Genomic DNA, 17,114 nt, shown 5'->3' with positions numbered 1-17,114 from the left:
TTATATTTAGGTAGCGGGCGTCATATGTCTCAAGGTAGTGGAATAATACAATGAGGGACTTGGGCTTGCCTGATGCCCTTTGCAACATGGCGGATCGAAGTAATGATCGATCGAGCTCCCGACCATAATTGCCAATCGAGTCTTCAAGCTGGAATTCATAACATCGAGTCTTTATCAATATATCAAGCTTCAAGGGCCACCAACCTTGCATCCGTCCCCGTTGCCAAATCCGTCAGTGTCTTGGCAAGGTTAAGAATGGTTTGCCTACAAACATTTTTGTGAGTCGACGAGGATGCGTAAGTACTGATTGTTTTGGAATAATGTTGAGGTCGCAAAATTCGCAACATTTGACTCTCGTAGGATTCCCACAGCCGCAACCCTGTTCCCCCGAACACCATGAGGATGCAGGGTCCTGGATGCTTCTTCGGCTCCGACCATTATATAAGGTTCAAATTTCAAACTTGGCACGCAGCCGTTTCACTGTCTGTGAAATTCTGAATTCTAGTGACCGCACATATGTTCTACTATTAAGTAGGCTGCATAATTTATCTCACTCCGATATTCGTGTGGCTGGCCTGTCAATTGGCAGCTGGTCGCCCGACTCCAATAAACGGTACACTTTTGACAAGCGAACCACACTGCAGCTGGTCTGACATATGTCTCCAACAATGTAACACACTTTTGAAAATTCCTCATGGTCGTCGATAGCATGTTGATTCTTTGTTCGGACTTCGACGCCTTTGGTTCACAGCAGCAGTCCTAACTGGCAGTGACAGCGCCCCCTCTGACTTTTCATTGCAAGCTGGCAGTCATGTTGAGTTGTAACTTGTGGTGCTTGCCTTGTAACATTATTGATGTATAACTCCTCAGTAATGAAGAACATATGGCACTGGCGTGTGTCCACTGTCCCCAGCTTGCACTGCTGCAGCATACACAGGGCTCGGATATTGCAAAGGCTGGTAATGATTCACATCACTGATCACTACATGCCTTCAAGAGCCGACGTTTCATTATTCCAATCGCAGGCTTCTATCTACCACTATATCTCCACCTGGTGAGTTTTTAATTTGGATAGAGCACAGCAAAGACTTCACGCTTCATGCACCAGAATGAATATTACGAAAATGCCCTTAGCCTAGTGGGATTGAATAGCCTTGTAATTTTTCACTTGGACGACTCCGCATTGCACCCCACTTGAAACGGCTCGTATCATAACTCATATGTAATTCAGTTGCGGTACAACTCACTTATCGACTCTCTAGATCAGGTCAAATTGGAACCTCATAGGTCGACTAGATACTTAGCTGCTTTGAGACTGCCTTCGCTGCACACCTGCAACGGGATATCAAGCGATATCTCTTGCACAGTGAAGGCAGTTGTGGCCATCACGAATAAACTATGAAATATTGTGTTTTTCAAAGGCTGGGTGAGTGGTAGTCCAGGTCAAATTGTATATGCCCGAATAGCCGACACCCTTTGAGACACTCGCTCGGGGTATTCTACTTAAATGAACCGCACCGTGTTAGTGTATCCACTCATTGGCACCCTCAAGTCTATCGCCACAGCATTGAAGGCTTCCTGGCGCTTCAAGAACGGGTCCCAACTGAACGTGTACATGTTCATATGAGCGTTTGTTCTCATTGCGTCCACAATAAACACCCTTCGCTATCCGACAGCCTAACACATGCCCAACGGCAGGATTTAATTTACCTTCTCCTCGGCCAACTATCGTCAAACTGGGTCGTCTGTTGATTGAGTAGAATTTTCAGCTGATCACGACTCTTCCTGGGGCAGTCATTCTCTGTCAGTCTTGCGCGTGTTTCGTGTACATCATAATGACTGACCGTAACCATAACCATCTATGCTTCCTTCGGCATGCAGATTCACCGGTCCTTGTGACTCGCTATGTCAAAGAGTTCTCCCCTGAATGGGGTGGAATTCGAGCAGAAAGGCCAGGACAACGGGTGCATGTACAGCATCGAGATATCTGCAACATGCGCTTGGTTGAGTTATCGGCTCGTCGGGAAAACCGGGGAAGACAAGCACGCCAGGAAGTGGCAAAGGGGATACATATCCGCCCCATATTGACATACAATCCAAGGAGCAGACGTGATATGCAATAAATTCCCGTGCTTTTCGATATCTGCAACATGCGCTTGGTTGAGTTATCGGCTCGTCGGGAAAACCGGGGAAGACAAGCACGCCAGGAAGTGGCAAAGGGGATACATATCCGCCCCATATTGACATACAATCCAAGGAGCAGACGTGATATGCAATAAATTCCCGTACTTTTCACGTACATGTACCTGCATTAGCTCGCAAAGGGCTCATTCCACACATCCGACTTCCTAATTCCGAAAGATTCAAGAGTATGAGACAGAAAGACATGTACTCACCAGCTTCTCCTCATCACTGACTCGCATCCTCCAGAATACGGCCCCTACATTTTCCTCCTTCACTCCCTCCACAGCGGCCATCGACGGTGAGGCGTGCTTCGCCAAAGATGACGATGATCGAAAGCCTGCCGATTATATCTAAAGGTGTCGGTCTACTTTTATAAGCCACGCACATTCCTTTTCAAAGTCAAAGGATAAACACGATTTCCGCGTGCAAAGCAAAGTTGATCTCTCGTCGATTGGAAATCCTGCTGCCTGCTCATCGGTCGTCCCCTCGCATCAGCCTGAGCCACAGCATACCGGATAGCCCTATTTCGCTGCCGTCCATGGTGATGAGCAAGTTCGAGCGAGACTTAGAAGTTAGCAGAAGTTTGTTCGTTTCGCGTCACACGTGAGGGTCATGTGATCGTGTCGGGTGTCATAGCGATTGGGTGTACCAAGGGTGTACTACCTACTACCTAGCCTAGGTCCATCGTCCACTACGCTACATCTGAATGTCATTGCAAAAGTATGAAATGTATCGCAAGTACCATGACAAGGAACTACAAGTGCGGAACCAAAGTAACCCAATCTACCGCCCGGTATGCTCCAGCAGGAAGATGGCGTAAAGTAGTGAACATAAGCACCAAGAGGATGGCACGAGCTGTAACGTACAGTACGATAGATACCAAACCAATCAAGAAATACAGAAATATCAGAACTGCCGCACCTGCTGAATCGAATGTGAAAGTCGCAAAAAAGAAAAGCCAGGGTGTGCCAGTTATACCGAGGGCACATATGCGCCAGAGGAGCCGTTCCTGATGTGTGACGAAGGCAAACGGCCAGGCTAGACAATGGATGCCACCGAATATGGTCGCCATACTCAATGCAGCAAGTTGAATGACCATTTTGTCCGAGTGTCCGAGTTTGATGCTGCCATCAAATGTTGGAACTCGGAGTGTTAGGGATGTGGGGACGTCGAACAAGCCTATCAGTTCTATAATTGGGCCGAGCACTGGAGAAAATATTCCAAACGAAGTGGTTTTGCCTCTGTCACTGAGACTAAGACAGATATAATCAGCAATGGTATGATTGTTAAGGCATGTGCATACTCAATGTAATCCTCTGGCCTTGACTCAGTCGACTTCCAGTACACTGGATGCGGACATTGCACGCTGAGAGGCTTGTCCCACCACACAGCATAAGTTAGGAAATTGAGAACTGCAAAAGCGAGTGTCCCCACTTCGATCTGAGTGACTTCGAGGCGACAGATGGCGCGGGTGGTGAGCTGCATGACAAACCAAGCCACCTGAAGCATGACCAATCCTTTTGATATCGCATTGCCTTTGCTTCTGTCGTATATCTGGTTCGCCGTCAGGATAGGGAAGTCGATACAGTCTTTACGCAACAGTTCGAGAATGTCATTATACCGTAGTGTGAGGTAGGGTTCCCCGTCCACATAAAGCATGAAACCACCCATGAGCACAAAGAAGCTGTGCGTCTAAGTCCATGTATAATCTAAGGATGCGCATGAGTCAACGTTTAGGCGAGCACGAATCCGGCTTACCTTCAGATCGCTCTGAAACATAGCCCTTAAACATCTTTTTGAACGGCCTTGCAAGAGTCCACGCATAATCTAAGGATGCTCACCAAACATCAGGTATGTTTGAGAGAAACGGATCGGCCTTACCTTCATATGGCTCTGAAACATAAGTCTTGAACAACTTTTTGAATGGCTTCGCAAGAGCACGAGTCTCCTCATGTCTCAAGGTGCGCGCTAGAATATTATGAACTACTGAAGGAAGACCAGTACAAATGATGGTTCACCTTCAGGATGCGCTAAGAGAACCTGGGAGCTATCTTGATCTTGAGAAGCAGGCGAGTTACGAGGAAATGTATTTGAGGTGCGAGATAGAGTATAAAGTTGGTGACCTTGGGTATATTGTTCTGCAGATACTTCTATGGACCCATGATCTGGGGACGTGTATATTGAGACTCACCTTCAGACTCGAGACGAATGTTGGGATACCCCGATTTCTCAAACTGTCTTGTAACAGAGCGTGCGCTGAACCACTGGCGCATAGCCCATGCAACGATCAGTTCAGGAGCGATAAGTGCCATTATTATGATGCCCAATTGTCGCCATAGGATACGATGGGGGCTGTCCTTGGGACTCAGAATATTTGGGTGAATCGCACTGTATGTGCACGCAAACAGAGTGAGAACAGAGCTGGACACGATGGTCCATAAGGTTCTGGTCGTCAACGATTCAGAACCGTAGGCTGTCGGGAGTGCAGTAGTATCATCAGTTGCATTCAGTGTTGTATTAGGTGTAGCCTGAGCTTGGATGACTCCAACGAAGTAAAGAAAGATGCAGACCAGTAGTAAGCGCATCATTGGATGTCACTTTGGAGTTTGTTGTTGCATCAGTATGCATACTACCGTTCACTATTTGTGTTTTACTAGCGGGCGTCAATTCAAGGCAGTACAATGTAGAATGAGGCCGCAACTGGGCTTGACAAGACGTTAATCATCATGAGAATTCCGATGACCGCACAGATTTGGCACAGGTTCACAATGATCCTGGCCCGGGAATGTTGAATATCTCCAATTGGTACAATGATATCTGATGAATAGATAAATCAGCACTATGATAGCATCATATGTCTATGATGGATCGACTTCTAGCACGCGTTTGTCATACCTTCTTGATCATCAGCGACAGAGGTAGATGGCAAGATGTCTCTGCAGGCGGTTGAAACCCATCGAGCTTCTTCATTGTGTGATGCAATCATCAACACATCACTGCAGGGGTGATCGATATGCTCATGTGCATCGATGATCACCGGTGATGCATATGGCTGCATGATGGGCTGTGTCGTCTCAGCTCCATTCTATCCCAGCGAGGCAACAACAATCGTAAACAGAACCGAATTCCTGCTCTGATCCATACTACAGTCTACTACACGCCACCTACTAATATCAATTCACCCAGTTTATATTCGTTTTATCGCCTTCGCATCTCAGATTCTCAGTTGAATTCATCATAAATTTTGCCAAGCCCTTCAAGACGAGCCATGAACAGCATCAAACTTGAACACTGCACAAAATCGAGCATTTAGTTTTCGAATGTTCAAAATCAGTACACCTGGACCTTTAGTAAGTACTGAACATTTTTCTTATCAATATCTTCACAGCCCAATTTCGCCCTAGAGTTTACATCAAATACCTTTGTTTTTTCCGTCAAGTCCTTTCGACCAGAACGCAACCTCGTAACAGCTTGTCGTCTCACCCACCTGTCCCCGTTAGCTTTCAATAGCCAACCGGCTGTGCATGTCTCAGAGGCCGTGAGCTCTCTTGCATACGTCACGGTCCCAACTTCTTCGATGGGCTCTTCGGCCTTGATGAGCAGTGGAGCTGCGTGCGTTGTTAATGAGCGATACCTGTCCAAGGGAAAGATGCTTTGAAACCTGCGGCTATCAAGGCTGCAAGTTTGATCATCATTTTCTTCATGGGTATGTAGTACTAACTAGCGCTGCTTTTTTGATCGAAACCACTCATTTATGACACGTATAGTCACACCATCGGGTCGAACTACTGGGTAACTGTCGAGTGTCAGTGCGTACTTTTGTTTCTCCCTTCTGTTGACGCATCTGTTAAACTCAGAAGTAGGTTCCGGACGACGTCGATAAGGTTACATCCATCTGATGTCCGGCAACTGATGTTGAGCAGGGTGTGGTTCTCCTGCTGGATCTTGATATTTGCGTGCATTTGTTTCGATCTAGATGGGTAGAAATATCCTTGTTTTATGCAAATCCATTACGTTCTATTTACGGCCTCTAGATCTATGTTATTCTGGTCGGTTCTAAATCTCGCCCAAATCCATATTGAGCGGATTGTGCCCTGCGCTCAGCGCTCAGTTGTACCTTGCTTACTCTAACTTCTTTTGCTTCTTTTATGATTAGGCCTTGGCTACTTGGCGCCTTGGCGCTCAGGCCCATCTGCTTTAGTAAGTGGTTTACCATTCTACCGGTTGTCCCAGCACGGCTAATTATAGTTTTGGATTGGTATTGGCAATTCACAAGTTTGTCCCACTCGATCTCGCAAACCGGGTCACATGCACACATGAGATATAGATTAGTATGGGCTATCTATATCAGCCTCTGCGTTGCGATATTTAGCTTACAGTAGTACTTGGCGAAAATGTAATACATTCATTGCTCCGTCACGCAGTGTACTTGCAGGTAATATTAGTGGCAGTTGATGTATGTATCCCTGCCTTTTCGCATCTCCTAGTGCTGGCAGTTGCTAATCTACCCACAGCCTCCACTCCTCCTCTCTTTGCCATCTCGCACCACGACCACCCTAGGCTATTACACCATCTACCGCCCTCGCACACCTCCGCATGCCTTCGCAGGCTTACACTATTGAACCATACATCTTGAGACACCCGGGCCCAGGAGTACCGTGTCGATGTATCACTCATTGGCACCCTCAAGTCGATCGCCACAGCCTATCGAAGGTTTACTGGAAGAACAGGTCCCAACTAAATGTGTACGTGTACATATAAGTTTCTGTTTTACGACAAACACCCCTCTCTGTCTGACAGTTGACAAGGCCTAACGCATGTCTAACAGCAGAATTTAATCTACCTTCTCTTCCGTCAACTATCGTCAAACTAGGTCGTTAGTTTAGTGAGTAGAATTTTCAACCGATCACGACTCTTCTTTCTTAGTGGTTCTGCAGCGATCATTGGCGTTAGTCTTGCGTGCTTTGTGCATATCATAATGACTTACAGTGACCGTAAGTGCCTATTCTTTCTTTGGCTTGTGCATCTTCCGGTCCTGGTGACTTACTACGTTAAAGATGATTCAAGAGTTCTCCCCTGTATGAATCATCGGACGGCGACAAAAATTTCGTCGTTGTGCATTCAATGACACCGTACGAGAAAATTCATACCTTCATTTTCCAACGCCGGGATGCCCTTGCCTCGGTATCATGGGTTAGTAATCTTACGAACGTAAGAGCAATGCCTTCCCTAGTATTTTGGTGCGTACTGCCATCGAAAATGTTAGAAATCTGACGCTGCATGGCATACTCATGTGCTGCGAGTTAAGAAGCATGGTAAAACTAACGATTCCTTATGTTCCCTGGCATGTCTCTCAATTTTGTCGTGACAACATGACTTTTTGCTTATAATAGTAAGGTACGGTATCGGGTGTTTTACTGATGAACTGAGTCAAAAACTGCAACGACGATCTTCATAGGCATCACCGACCGTACTGCCGCTGATGCGCCAGCTCCTGACTCCACCGGACTCTTTGTCTTCGTTGAAACGTTCACCGTCTGCGTAACCTTTCTATTGCCATGTTATCTGAGGCAAATGACTCAAATGATTGGGGCGTTCTGACACGTGCGTACTCTTAAAAATAGTTGACGAGGCCCTCGCATCAAGCACAACTTCTCTTCGCCATGTTGACAAATGCTCTGGCATTAGACTGCAAGAAGTCAATCCTGACTCGGAATCTCTAAAGGTATGGAACGCTTCTGCTGCCTTTGATTGCAATCGCGTTTAACCTGGCGTTATGAAGAACCTGTCAGTTGATCGATTAGGATACCCGATACTTCAGCTGAATTTTCACTGGCAAGAGAGCTGCAATCTTCTTCTCGCGAGACCGCTCTCCAAGTTCTGTCTTATGCATGGGGAGACTATGGTTCTCGCCATCAGTTGCCGGAGGATCTTTGAATTGAGAATTTGATGGATGATCTGCTCAATTTGTGCATTGCCCATGTTCGCGAGTGGATATCGTCCAACGTAGCTTACTTCCAAAACAGACAAGCAAGCAAGCATTGTTGAGCTCACGAGAACGTTTGAAAGCGCACCAGTAGACTTGAAGAACTGTCAGTTTTCCAGACCAATTACTCTAGACGCTGTTTTGCCTTAGGATGCTAATGGAGGTACGAACTTTGCAGCAGCGATTCAGCAGGCTCAATCAGTCATGGCACTCTGCGGTTCGTCCTGGGTTCGTGGCCTGTTTTTGTGTTGGATTGGTAAAACATGACACAATCTCTAGCAAAGCAATGTCCTTCTATGTAGTATATATTATAGATGGTTCACCTTTGGATGCTATCACGATCTTGAGAACTAAGCGAACCATAGTGAAAGCTATCATTAAGGATGTTGAATTCACTTGGGAACTCAAGGACGTTCTGGAATCACGTATGTCTGGATTTGGTCTGGATTGACCTGATTGACTGGTCCACGCACAAACTTATAATACCACAGGAGCTTGCATAGAGACGTTCAAGATCAAGAAAATGTTGCAGGCAGTCTGATTTATCTGCCCCCACATCCGCTGCCACCACGTCAGCTACAGCCGCCGCCGCCACCACCTCCTCCTCCTCCACAACTGAATCCGCCGCCGCCACCTCCTCCTCCTCCACAACTGAATCCGCCACCACCACCTCCACAACTGACTGCAGCTCCGCCTGCACAACTAACCACAGCTCCGCCTCCGAAAAAAACCCCTCCAACTCCAACTCCGACTCCGACTCCAACTCCACCCCTGCCTTTACCTCCAACTCCACCTTCGCGTCCACCTCCACCTCTGCGTCCACCTCCACCACCTCCGCGTCCACCATCACCTTCAACTCCAACTCCACCGCCCGTCCCACAAACAGCAACACTATGTGAAGTACTGATTGAACCGCTGCCCGCTCCCTGTAAGCCTGATATCAGCATACCTCATTCTCCAAACACAACAACAACACTCACCGTTGCACACCCCGAACCTCCATTCACCACCGATCCAGTAGCAGCAACGCATCCACTAGGGTAGTACTGAAACAGCGGCACAGGATATAAAAATGCGAGGTCATGATCATCTTTCTCATCTTTCTCCGCAGCCTTCTCGTTCCGCTCTTCCCGCAGCTTCCTTTTCTCTGCCTTGCGTATACGGTTCTCCCGATGACGTAGGCTTGCGGAAGTGTTATTTAGGACAAACACAGCGTTGTGATCGCTTGGGTGCGTAGCAGCACATGCGTAAGATTTGGGAGCGAGTAAGGGCATGTTGCTGGTGGTTTGAGAGGAGATGAGACGTCGGAGCTTTTGGCCGATTGTGTCTCCTGGTAGTGGACACCCGCAGTGCATGTAGGGTACGTGATAATGGTCCTAATATTTAGATTTTTAATGGAGATGTCGAATTCCAAGGGACAATAGCTTACGTTCCAAGCACGACAGGTGAGGTCGAAGGAGGTCGCGAGGTGACCTTCTTCTACTTTATCATCGCTGAAAAATGTGTTTTAGTTATGTGTATTCCCGTATTGTACTCGTCAGCACCTACTGATCAACAAATCGTCCTACGAGCAAGAGGCAGTCCTTTTGATACCGACTCGCCATGAGTTGATGAGTATGCCACCCGAGATCGATGTCGAGCGTGGGCACTAAGAACGAGTCAGGAGACTCTGCCATGATGTTTAAGAAACTGCAGAGTAATGTTCTTACGTGGTCCGTAGAAAAAAGAAGTAAGCACGTACGCGTGATAGCGAGCTACACAATGTTGCAGTGCCACTGCGTCCACCTCGTTAGCGAAATATCCTGGCTCGGTCCACCCAAGGTTGACCATCTTCTTCACAAATGAGGCTTGCCGGAGGACCTATATTCATACATCGGTCCTTGAATATAATCAACGTTGACGGTGTACTCACAGCACCGACCAAATCAAGTGAAAACACCCTGTCATCCGTGTAGGCACCCATTATCTTATTCCACCTGTTCAGTTGAGAAAACGTATTCACTGCAGCAAAAATAAGACATACCATATTGGTTTCAATTGTACGTTCAGCGCGTGACGCATGAGCGCAGTGTCATACCGGACGTTTGTCAAGATCTGGTGCGTGCGATCACTTGCCTTGTTCTCCTGGGAAATAACATTCAAGCTGAGGATGCGCTTCTTGATCATGATTGCGTGTGCAGTGTTGTGGGTGCTACGTGGTGTATGAAGAGTTCCACTATGTACATGAAATCATATTAGATGTCATACAAGACGGTCAGCAGGACAACACCCACGCCAAATATGCATCAGGCACTTTCGATTCGACTATGTTTTTCACAAACTTGTGAAGGCCAAGAAGTTCTTTAGTAATCGCCTTAGCACATATACAGTCAATGGTAAAGTTGCTCTGGGTATATCCCTTCCCATCAGGCTTGAAGAACGCTACGGCTGGCTGTCAGAATGGATTCCCATGCCATGAAGGCAGAAGGGACATACGCGAAAGGATAGTGCGAGAACAGTAAGGGCACGCGATAGATTTGTGTGTGAGATCCGGAGCAGATGCGAATGGGTCATACGGTGATTTGGTTCTGCGTTCCCAAGTAGAGACGCGTTCATGTTGTGGTGCGTCAGTGGTTAATAGATCAGGGTTAGCCTGGCACAACGTTCAGCGAGCTCGGGACATTATTCGAAGTGATGTGGCCTACGAGAAGGTTAGGAAAGTAATCAGTGAAATGAACGAGAGGTTTGAGCTTGGAGATCCGCGTGGTGTCTTCCGCATACCAGCTGCGGATATGACAAAAAAACGTCAAGTTCGTCATTAATGAGGAATGAGAGACATACTTGCCTCGGATTCAGGAGGTAGGCATGCCACACCATAGTGACATCGATGGGAGGCAAGTGTTGCTCCACTGTATCAGATTGCTTGATCGTCAGACACCACCTCTCAAACCTGTGCTCCACCAGTGCAGTGAGTAAACTGTGCAAGCGCACACAGAAGGCTAGTAAAGCACGTACCGTTCAACAGCCAAATTGACAAACCATACCCAACGTTTCTCGCTGTCCGACTCTAATCCTGCGATAAGGTTCTCGCTGGCACCGACGCGCTGTTCAAGGTGACTAAACGCTGCCAGAAGCTGAAGATGGGCCCTGAGCTGATATGAGCGGATGAGGTGTCGCGTGCTGCGTTGTCCAATGTTAAAGGTCTCTGGAAGAGTATACTGTGGTGGTTTGGGCGATAGCCGGGGAAACGTAGCATGTGGGGGGCGCTGCTCAGTCATGTTGGAGACTGCTGTGCGGCTCCTGGCCGATATATATACCTATCGGAAGAAGGATGCGGCCAATCACGGAGTGCAGTACGCGTATTTCCTGCTACAGCAATGAGTCGCCTAAAGTTTGAGGCTATGCTGTCATAAGTCACGGTATTGATGCAAAGCCAGGGATGGTAGAACGGTAGTTACCTAGGATTGCCAGCATACCTAGTAGGAATATGTTGATTAGGATGTACCGAAGGTTTCTTTGGGATGCGGACTGTTGGCCTATGTCTCCCTTAGCTTGATCATTTCGATGTTAGGTTCTGGCGGGTGTGGGTATCTTTGAAAGAGCATCGCCACCTGTACTAGACCAGCCATTTCAGGAACGCCTTTTGTTTACAATATCGATCATTTCGTACCTTGTGTGCGCCGTCTTGTGACGGATCTGTAGAAAGGAATTCTGTGGTCCCTGAATGCCTCGCGCTTGAAGTCAACATTGGAGCAGGTTGGAGCTTGCCTTAAGGCTTGTGGCTAAGGGTATAGGACTTTCCTTTCTCGTCGCCCATTTCCGAGTTAATCAAATGACGATCTTTGTTGGAGGTGAATCAAAGGCTGTGCCGCACTAACCCGAATTGTACATCCTCTTATTTTAACTTATGGTACGACGACTAGTACTGAGTACTCTGAGCAACTGAATCCAACCCACATTCTTTGACCGTCCGTCATTCACGACAACGCTAATTGAATGAACATGGGGGACCGTGGTCAGGGGTACGGTCGCAGTATCGGTGCTGCCCGCAGTATCTGCTTTACTGAACTAACTGTGTAGGAAGGTGACTTTACCAGCCGATTTAACACCCTTCATCACTCGAACAACTCAAGACCACATTTGCGGAGGTGGATTTGGCGATGTCTGGAAATGCAATTACAATGCAGATGGTATTTTAGCCATCGTCAGTTCACGTGTTAGACTCATTTACTATGCGCTGGCTCACGTCAACCAATTGTTGAACACATAAGGTTGCAGTCAAGGCCTTTAGATACCCAGATCAATGTGAAGATTCAGAGAGAATACACAGGGTAAGAAATATCAGATCCGCATATATAATAGCACATGCTACTTATACCATTTGGGTCACCCAGAAAATTAACAGAGAAATCGGCATTTTGACGATTTTACGCCACAACAACATTGTACCGTTGTTGGGTACAGTGACAGGATTTGGACGGAAGCCAGGGTTGCCCAGCTTGGTAACTCCGTGGATTCCCAACGGCACGTTGAATGCCTACCTTGCATCTAAACGCAACCATCTAACAGTGCTGGACCGTTCACGTATGGTAAGTAGAATTCCCACCACATCCTATCATTTGCCAGGACTGACTCGAAGTTGGAAGCTAGAGGATGTCAGTGCTGGACTGCGTTACTGTCAGTTTCATATTTTCTCAATATGTTATGGTAACCTACCATGAGTGCAGTGCACTCTGTGCCTGTCGTGCATGGGGATATAACAGGGGTAAGCCTGGAGCTGCTAGGATATGTTTGGAAACTAATAAAACTGTAGGCAAATATACTAATTGACGAGGGAGGCCGGGCGAAGCTAATCGATTTTGGCCTTTCCACCGTTGTCGCGCCCCTTTTCGGCCAGTCACACTTGGCTGTAACATCGATACATCCAGGCGCAATCCACTATGCAGCACCAGAACTTCTATCAGATGACGTCAATGTCAATGGCCTACCTTTGGAAAAAACCGACATCTACTCGTTTGGTTGTGTAATGCTTCAAGTGAGTTGGTCATTTGGTCGCAAAATATTCACTTGAGGACTTATGGAACAAGATTCTCTCGGGTCAGCACCCTTGGTCTGAGATCAAGTGTCAAACCCCGGAATTCCGTGTCTATGGTTTGAAACGCCAAGGTCATAGTCCGCAGCGCCCAAACGGACACCCTGCAATAATGGACTCAGATTGGGACATGATTCAAAAATGTCTGCAATCAAAATTTGAACTTCGGCCTTCAGCAGATGCAGTATTCGACTTCGTCACGCGTAGGCCTTGCTCATCAGGTCAGCCTGTATAGTCCGTAGTGCTTTTTTGACTATCCACTCATTTGAGCTTCAAGATTCTTCGAGCCTACCTAACGATTCTCCCGATAATGCGCAGGGTGGCTTCCCCGGAGCTTCCTCGCACAATAATTCCAACGGTATAACAAAACACCCGTTTAATAGTCTACGATCCCACCCTGATCATGAGCCGACGAATGGAATTATAGAGCCTGGAGCTCAAATATCTTTGTAGGTCTAGAACGGCACAGATTCACAAGTTTTGATATTCATTTTTCAGTCCTTCACCACCCAACACTGATTCTTCGCCATTATTTCAGAGTGTCAGTACTCATCCCACCACGGCGTTTGACAGTGATTCTCGTAAGTTACATTCATGTCAAACAAGCATCGAGGCGGATATGTTTCATCACCATGAGTAGTTCGATCGACTAGCAACCCAGGACATGAACAGAAACAACCGGCACCGCCACCTCCAAACCCATGGTCGAGCAACCACGAAGTACGTGCTTCTCGAAAGACACAATATCATAAAGAGAGGTTACTGATTGAATATATCAGACGCGCCTGCGGGAAAGAAATATCGTCATATTTGGCGAAACCGGCTCAGGGAAAAGTTCAATCATCAACGCAATTGCACAAAAGCAGCTCGCGAAGACATCTAACGACGCACATGGATGCACTTCTACCTCTCAACGTTACCCAGTAGAATTCTCAGGCCAGCGATTCGTCCTGATTGATACTGCAGGTCTCCGCATGGGAACTGGAGACACAGTATCAGCAGCAAAAGCGGAAAAAAAGTTGAAGAATCTGTTGCGTGAGCTCATGAGCTCCAAGTTGGATGAAATTAGCCTTCTGGTGTACTGCATGGACAGCACGATCGCCACTAGCGCCCTCCTTAAGGCCTATGACAAATTCTACTCTGGAATCTGCCAGAAGAAGTTTCCGATCGTAGTCGTCATCACAGGGTTAGAGAAAGAGACCCACATGGAGAGCTGGTGGGATACCAATGTGAAAAAATTCAAGGGCATGTATTTCGAAGGTCATGCTTGCGTCACAACGCTTTGGGAATACTCAAGCGTCCCAGACCACATCACTCATTGTATTTCAGAGTCGGGCGATATTCTGCGCAAGCTTGTCATGGACAATTACGCGGATTTGCCAATTGCCAACAGCTTGGATTCGGCGATGGGCAAAAGCTGGTTCAAGAAGAAGGGATGAACAGCGAACAGCAAGTAAACCGTCGAGTTTAGGAGATTACAGTGGTGTATCGTATGTTACATGTTCAAACGTTCAAGTTCGTCGCCATGCTCACCACCTGATTTATTATGATCATTGCCTCATTTTATGTTCAGTCTCGCGCATTATTCTCGAATGAACTCCTTTCTTTTGCTGCATATGTAATATTGGCGCTGTATTACTGACCTGTGGATCCGACTCGGTGTAAAAGACTTATCGAAGACGATGAACTTGTGGTGTTGATTAATGTTGACGTTGTTGTGGGCGATGATATCAAGATTTAAAGGTTAGAAGTCCAACGTATGCGAACAAGCGGGGCTCGGCCTGCAAAGTTTCACCGCGTCAACCATAACTTTCAAGGCACGGGCTCATCAAACATCTCGAATCTTGATACTGAATTACTTAGGCCGTTTTCGCAAGTACATCCAGTTCACTTGTATTTCCTGATCGAATGGAATCTGTACAGACTCGGATAGTTTCGGTCTAACGGATCACGAAGAGGCTATAATCAGGATGATAGGTCAAGTTTACCACTTCATGAATACAAGACTGAATATTTTCTGCTATGTTATGATGATGCATCGTATGCTGAGATGAGTTCTCCCAGCAGACCATATCAAACGGATCAGAATTCGGATATTACAAGGCCATTACAACACTTTAACATATCATTATGTTTGCACAACGAGTGTAAGAAAGATATAAAGCCTAAGTAGCGGCTTCGCTCATTCTTTCCTCCTTCATCATCCGCTTGTTTTAGAAATTGTATTGGCATTTACCATGTTCAACATTGGCGGACATGTTTTGGCACTAGAAGGTAAAGTACTGTAGTACATTCTTCAATTTCCCATTTCTCATATTACCCGGTCCACTGCGACATGCAGTTATTGCAGCCATGAACCTTCCCAATATTTCATCTACTCGCATGCCCACTGGCCATTACGTCCGTGTCTCTACATCCAATGGTCAAGGGAAAACCACGACCAAGGCAGCAACGACTGATTCAAGCAGCGTTTCTTGGAACGAGACCCTCACTATCCATGGGTGCCCTCTGACGTTTCCCCCCTGTCTCATGCCCATATTTTCCCGCAAATCAAAGGCAATCCACCTCGAACTTTGTGCCTCATATGAGTCTGGACATACTGAGCTTGTGGGTGCGTTTGAGACGACTTTCGGACAAGTACTCGTGAACTATGGACAGTCTAGTAAGCTCTCATCTTCAGCAATGTTATCGTCTTTGAAAAGCAGTTCTAAAGTATCATGTTTGGCTGTTAATGATCAGCGCATGACTCTTAAGTTGAAAGCGCAGCGTATCAAAACAACACAGCCTGTCGCTCACGCTATGAGCGGTACTGCCGAGGTATAAAGTTAATCCAATGTCTTATGTTCTGCTCATTCAGTCGACTTCTAGGGTGATGTGGCTGGTCAACCTGTGCACAGCCCAGCAGTGGTTCGATCGACCGACGGAACGAGACAACCTCCGTCTTCACACGCGTCATCGAGCAGCATGGAAGTACGTGTCCTTCATTTTGAACCGCATCACGCTTACTAATAAAATGTAGCAGACACCCCCACGGGGAAGAAACGTTGTCATCTTCGGCGAAACAGGCTCAGGCAAGAGTTCTATCATCAACGCTATCGCGAAAAACCAGCTTGCGAAGACGACCAATGATGCTGATGGATGCACTTCTAGTGTTCAACGCTACCCAGTGGATATTTCAGGCCAGAGCTTTGTCCTTTTTGATACTGCGGGTCTTGGAGAAGGGCCTGCAGGCACAGTGCCGGATCCGGAGGCGAAAAGACAGTTGAAGAACTTACTACGTCGGCTCATGAGCTCTAGGTCGCCGTCAGATGGTATCGACCTTCTGGTGTACTGCATGTCGTCCAGCAGAATGCCTGGCCTTACCACCATCGTTCAGACCTACGACATGTTTTACTCTAGGACCTGCAGGAAGAAGGTCCCAATCGTCATCGTCATCACAGGATTGGAGAACGAACCGAACATGGAGAGCTGGTGGGATGAAAACAAGGGTAGGTTTGAGAGAGAAAGCATGCATTTCACAGACCATGCTTGTGTCACGGCACTTCAGGAATACCCAGACATCCCGGACGACGTCACTCGTCGCATTGCAGAGTCTAGCGACACTCTACACAATCTTCTTGTCAACAATTGCTCGCATTGAGCTGTCAATATTTCAATGACGGTTGGTCCAATCGTGTTGCTGGATTGTGCTGCGCGTTGTCGCCGTGGTCAAAATATTGATGATCTTGTATATGTTTCTTTCCTTTTTATATATAGTCAGTGTTACTCCTTTCTATTCATTTTGGTTCGCCATCTCCACACCATCCATACATTTTTTAAGATAATCTAATTTATTCAAAGTTGTCATGAATTGCAGACTAGCCCTCTTCCTTG

General features: G+C 46.9%; 5 protein-coding genes across 5 annotated transcripts; 3 read left to right on the top strand and 2 right to left on the bottom strand.

Annotated features, from left to right (window-relative positions):
• Positions 1 to 2,798: 2,798 nt before the first annotated feature.
• F5147DRAFT_838283 (uncharacterized protein) lies at positions 2,799 to 4,632 on the bottom strand. The gene is made up of 6 exons (XM_041444146.1): positions 4,376 to 4,632; positions 4,203 to 4,322; positions 4,066 to 4,152; positions 3,943 to 4,011; positions 3,488 to 3,876; positions 2,799 to 3,437 (listed from the first exon to the last, which is right to left on the bottom strand). Exons 3-6 carry the CDS (start codon positions 4,135 to 4,137, stop codon positions 2,939 to 2,941), a joined length of 1,029 nt encoding a protein of 342 aa, XP_041290837.1. The 5' UTR covers positions 4,138 to 4,152; positions 4,203 to 4,322; positions 4,376 to 4,632; the 3' UTR covers positions 2,799 to 2,938.
• A 1,235-nt stretch (positions 4,633 to 5,867) lies between these two features.
• Positions 5,868 to 6,919, top strand: F5147DRAFT_703889 (uncharacterized protein). The gene is made up of 3 exons (XM_041437868.1): positions 5,868 to 6,109; positions 6,333 to 6,384; positions 6,433 to 6,919. Exons 2-3 carry the CDS (start codon positions 6,333 to 6,335, stop codon positions 6,564 to 6,566), a joined length of 186 nt encoding a protein of 61 aa, XP_041290836.1. The 5' UTR covers positions 5,868 to 6,109; the 3' UTR covers positions 6,567 to 6,919.
• A 2,201-nt stretch (positions 6,920 to 9,120) lies between these two features.
• F5147DRAFT_579917 (uncharacterized protein) lies at positions 9,121 to 11,427 on the bottom strand (the record flags this gene model as incomplete). Its single annotated transcript, XM_041431512.1, has 11 exons — positions 9,121 to 9,546; positions 9,600 to 9,663; positions 9,719 to 9,859; positions 9,912 to 10,030; positions 10,083 to 10,146; positions 10,194 to 10,385; positions 10,444 to 10,591; positions 10,646 to 10,802; positions 10,855 to 10,919; positions 10,987 to 11,099; positions 11,165 to 11,427. The coding sequence occupies 11 exons, from the start codon at positions 11,425 to 11,427 to the stop codon at positions 9,121 to 9,123; spliced, it is 1,752 nt and encodes a 583-aa protein (XP_041290835.1).
• A 635-nt stretch (positions 11,428 to 12,062) lies between these two features.
• On the top strand, positions 12,063 to 14,840 carry F5147DRAFT_264398 (kinase-like domain-containing protein). Its single transcript, XM_041428931.1, has 12 exons — positions 12,063 to 12,171; positions 12,230 to 12,353; positions 12,421 to 12,480; positions 12,544 to 12,738; positions 12,796 to 12,826; positions 12,877 to 12,914; positions 12,963 to 13,184; positions 13,237 to 13,462; positions 13,519 to 13,690; positions 13,740 to 13,822; positions 13,882 to 13,961; positions 14,021 to 14,840. The coding sequence occupies exons 1-12, from the start codon at positions 12,146 to 12,148 to the stop codon at positions 14,678 to 14,680; spliced, it is 1,917 nt and encodes a 638-aa protein (XP_041290834.1). The 5' UTR covers positions 12,063 to 12,145; the 3' UTR covers positions 14,681 to 14,840.
• An 876-nt stretch (positions 14,841 to 15,716) lies between these two features.
• Positions 15,717 to 17,098, top strand: F5147DRAFT_264393 (P-loop containing nucleoside triphosphate hydrolase protein). Its single transcript, XM_041428930.1, has 4 exons — positions 15,717 to 15,903; positions 15,981 to 16,058; positions 16,110 to 16,211; positions 16,264 to 17,098. The coding sequence occupies exons 1-4, from the start codon at positions 15,892 to 15,894 to the stop codon at positions 16,879 to 16,881; spliced, it is 810 nt and encodes a 269-aa protein (XP_041290833.1). The 5' UTR covers positions 15,717 to 15,891; the 3' UTR covers positions 16,882 to 17,098.
• Positions 17,099 to 17,114: the final 16 nt, after the last annotated feature.

Source organism: Suillus discolor, assembly GCF_016758755.1.
Source record: "Suillus discolor strain FC423 chromosome Unknown F5147scaffold_41, whole genome shotgun sequence".
In the NCBI taxonomy this organism is placed as follows: Eukaryota; Fungi; Basidiomycota; class Agaricomycetes; order Boletales; family Suillaceae; genus Suillus; species Suillus discolor.
This window is presented reverse-complemented; position numbering and strand designations above follow the sequence as displayed.

Bases quoted from the DNA above. Each gene is read 5' to 3' on its own strand.
- F5147DRAFT_838283 (XM_041444146.1), bottom strand. From the start codon at position 4,137: ATGAGGAGACTCGTGCTCTTGCGAAGCCATTCAAAAAGTTGTTCAAGA. The intron at 3,877-3,942 runs GTAAGCCGGATT...ACATGGACTTAG, and splicing joins TGTTTCAGAGCGATCTGAAG to ACGCACAGCTTCTTTGTGCT. The intron at 3,438-3,487 runs GTATGCACATGC...TATCTGTCTTAG, and splicing joins AGGCCAGAGGATTACATTGA to TCTCAGTGACAGAGGCAAAA.
- F5147DRAFT_703889 (XM_041437868.1), top strand. From the start codon at position 6,333: ATGATTAGGCCTTGGCTACTTGGCGCCTTGGCGCTCAGGCCCATCTGC. The intron at 6,385-6,432 runs GTAAGTGGTTTA...GGCTAATTATAG, and splicing joins GCTCAGGCCCATCTGCTTTA to TTTTGGATTGGTATTGGCAA.
- F5147DRAFT_264398 (XM_041428931.1), top strand. From the start codon at position 12,146: ATGAACATGGGGGACCGTGGTCAGGG. The intron at 12,354-12,420 runs GTCAGTTCACGT...TGAACACATAAG, and splicing joins CAGATGGTATTTTAGCCATC to GTTGCAGTCAAGGCCTTTAG. The intron at 12,739-12,795 runs GTAAGTAGAATT...CGAAGTTGGAAG, and splicing joins TGCTGGACCGTTCACGTATG to CTAGAGGATGTCAGTGCTGG.
- F5147DRAFT_264393 (XM_041428930.1), top strand. The intron at 16,059-16,109 runs GTATAAAGTTAA...GTCGACTTCTAG, and splicing joins CTATGAGCGGTACTGCCGAG to GGTGATGTGGCTGGTCAACC. The intron at 16,212-16,263 runs GTACGTGTCCTT...AAAATGTAGCAG, and splicing joins CGTCATCGAGCAGCATGGAA to ACACCCCCACGGGGAAGAAA.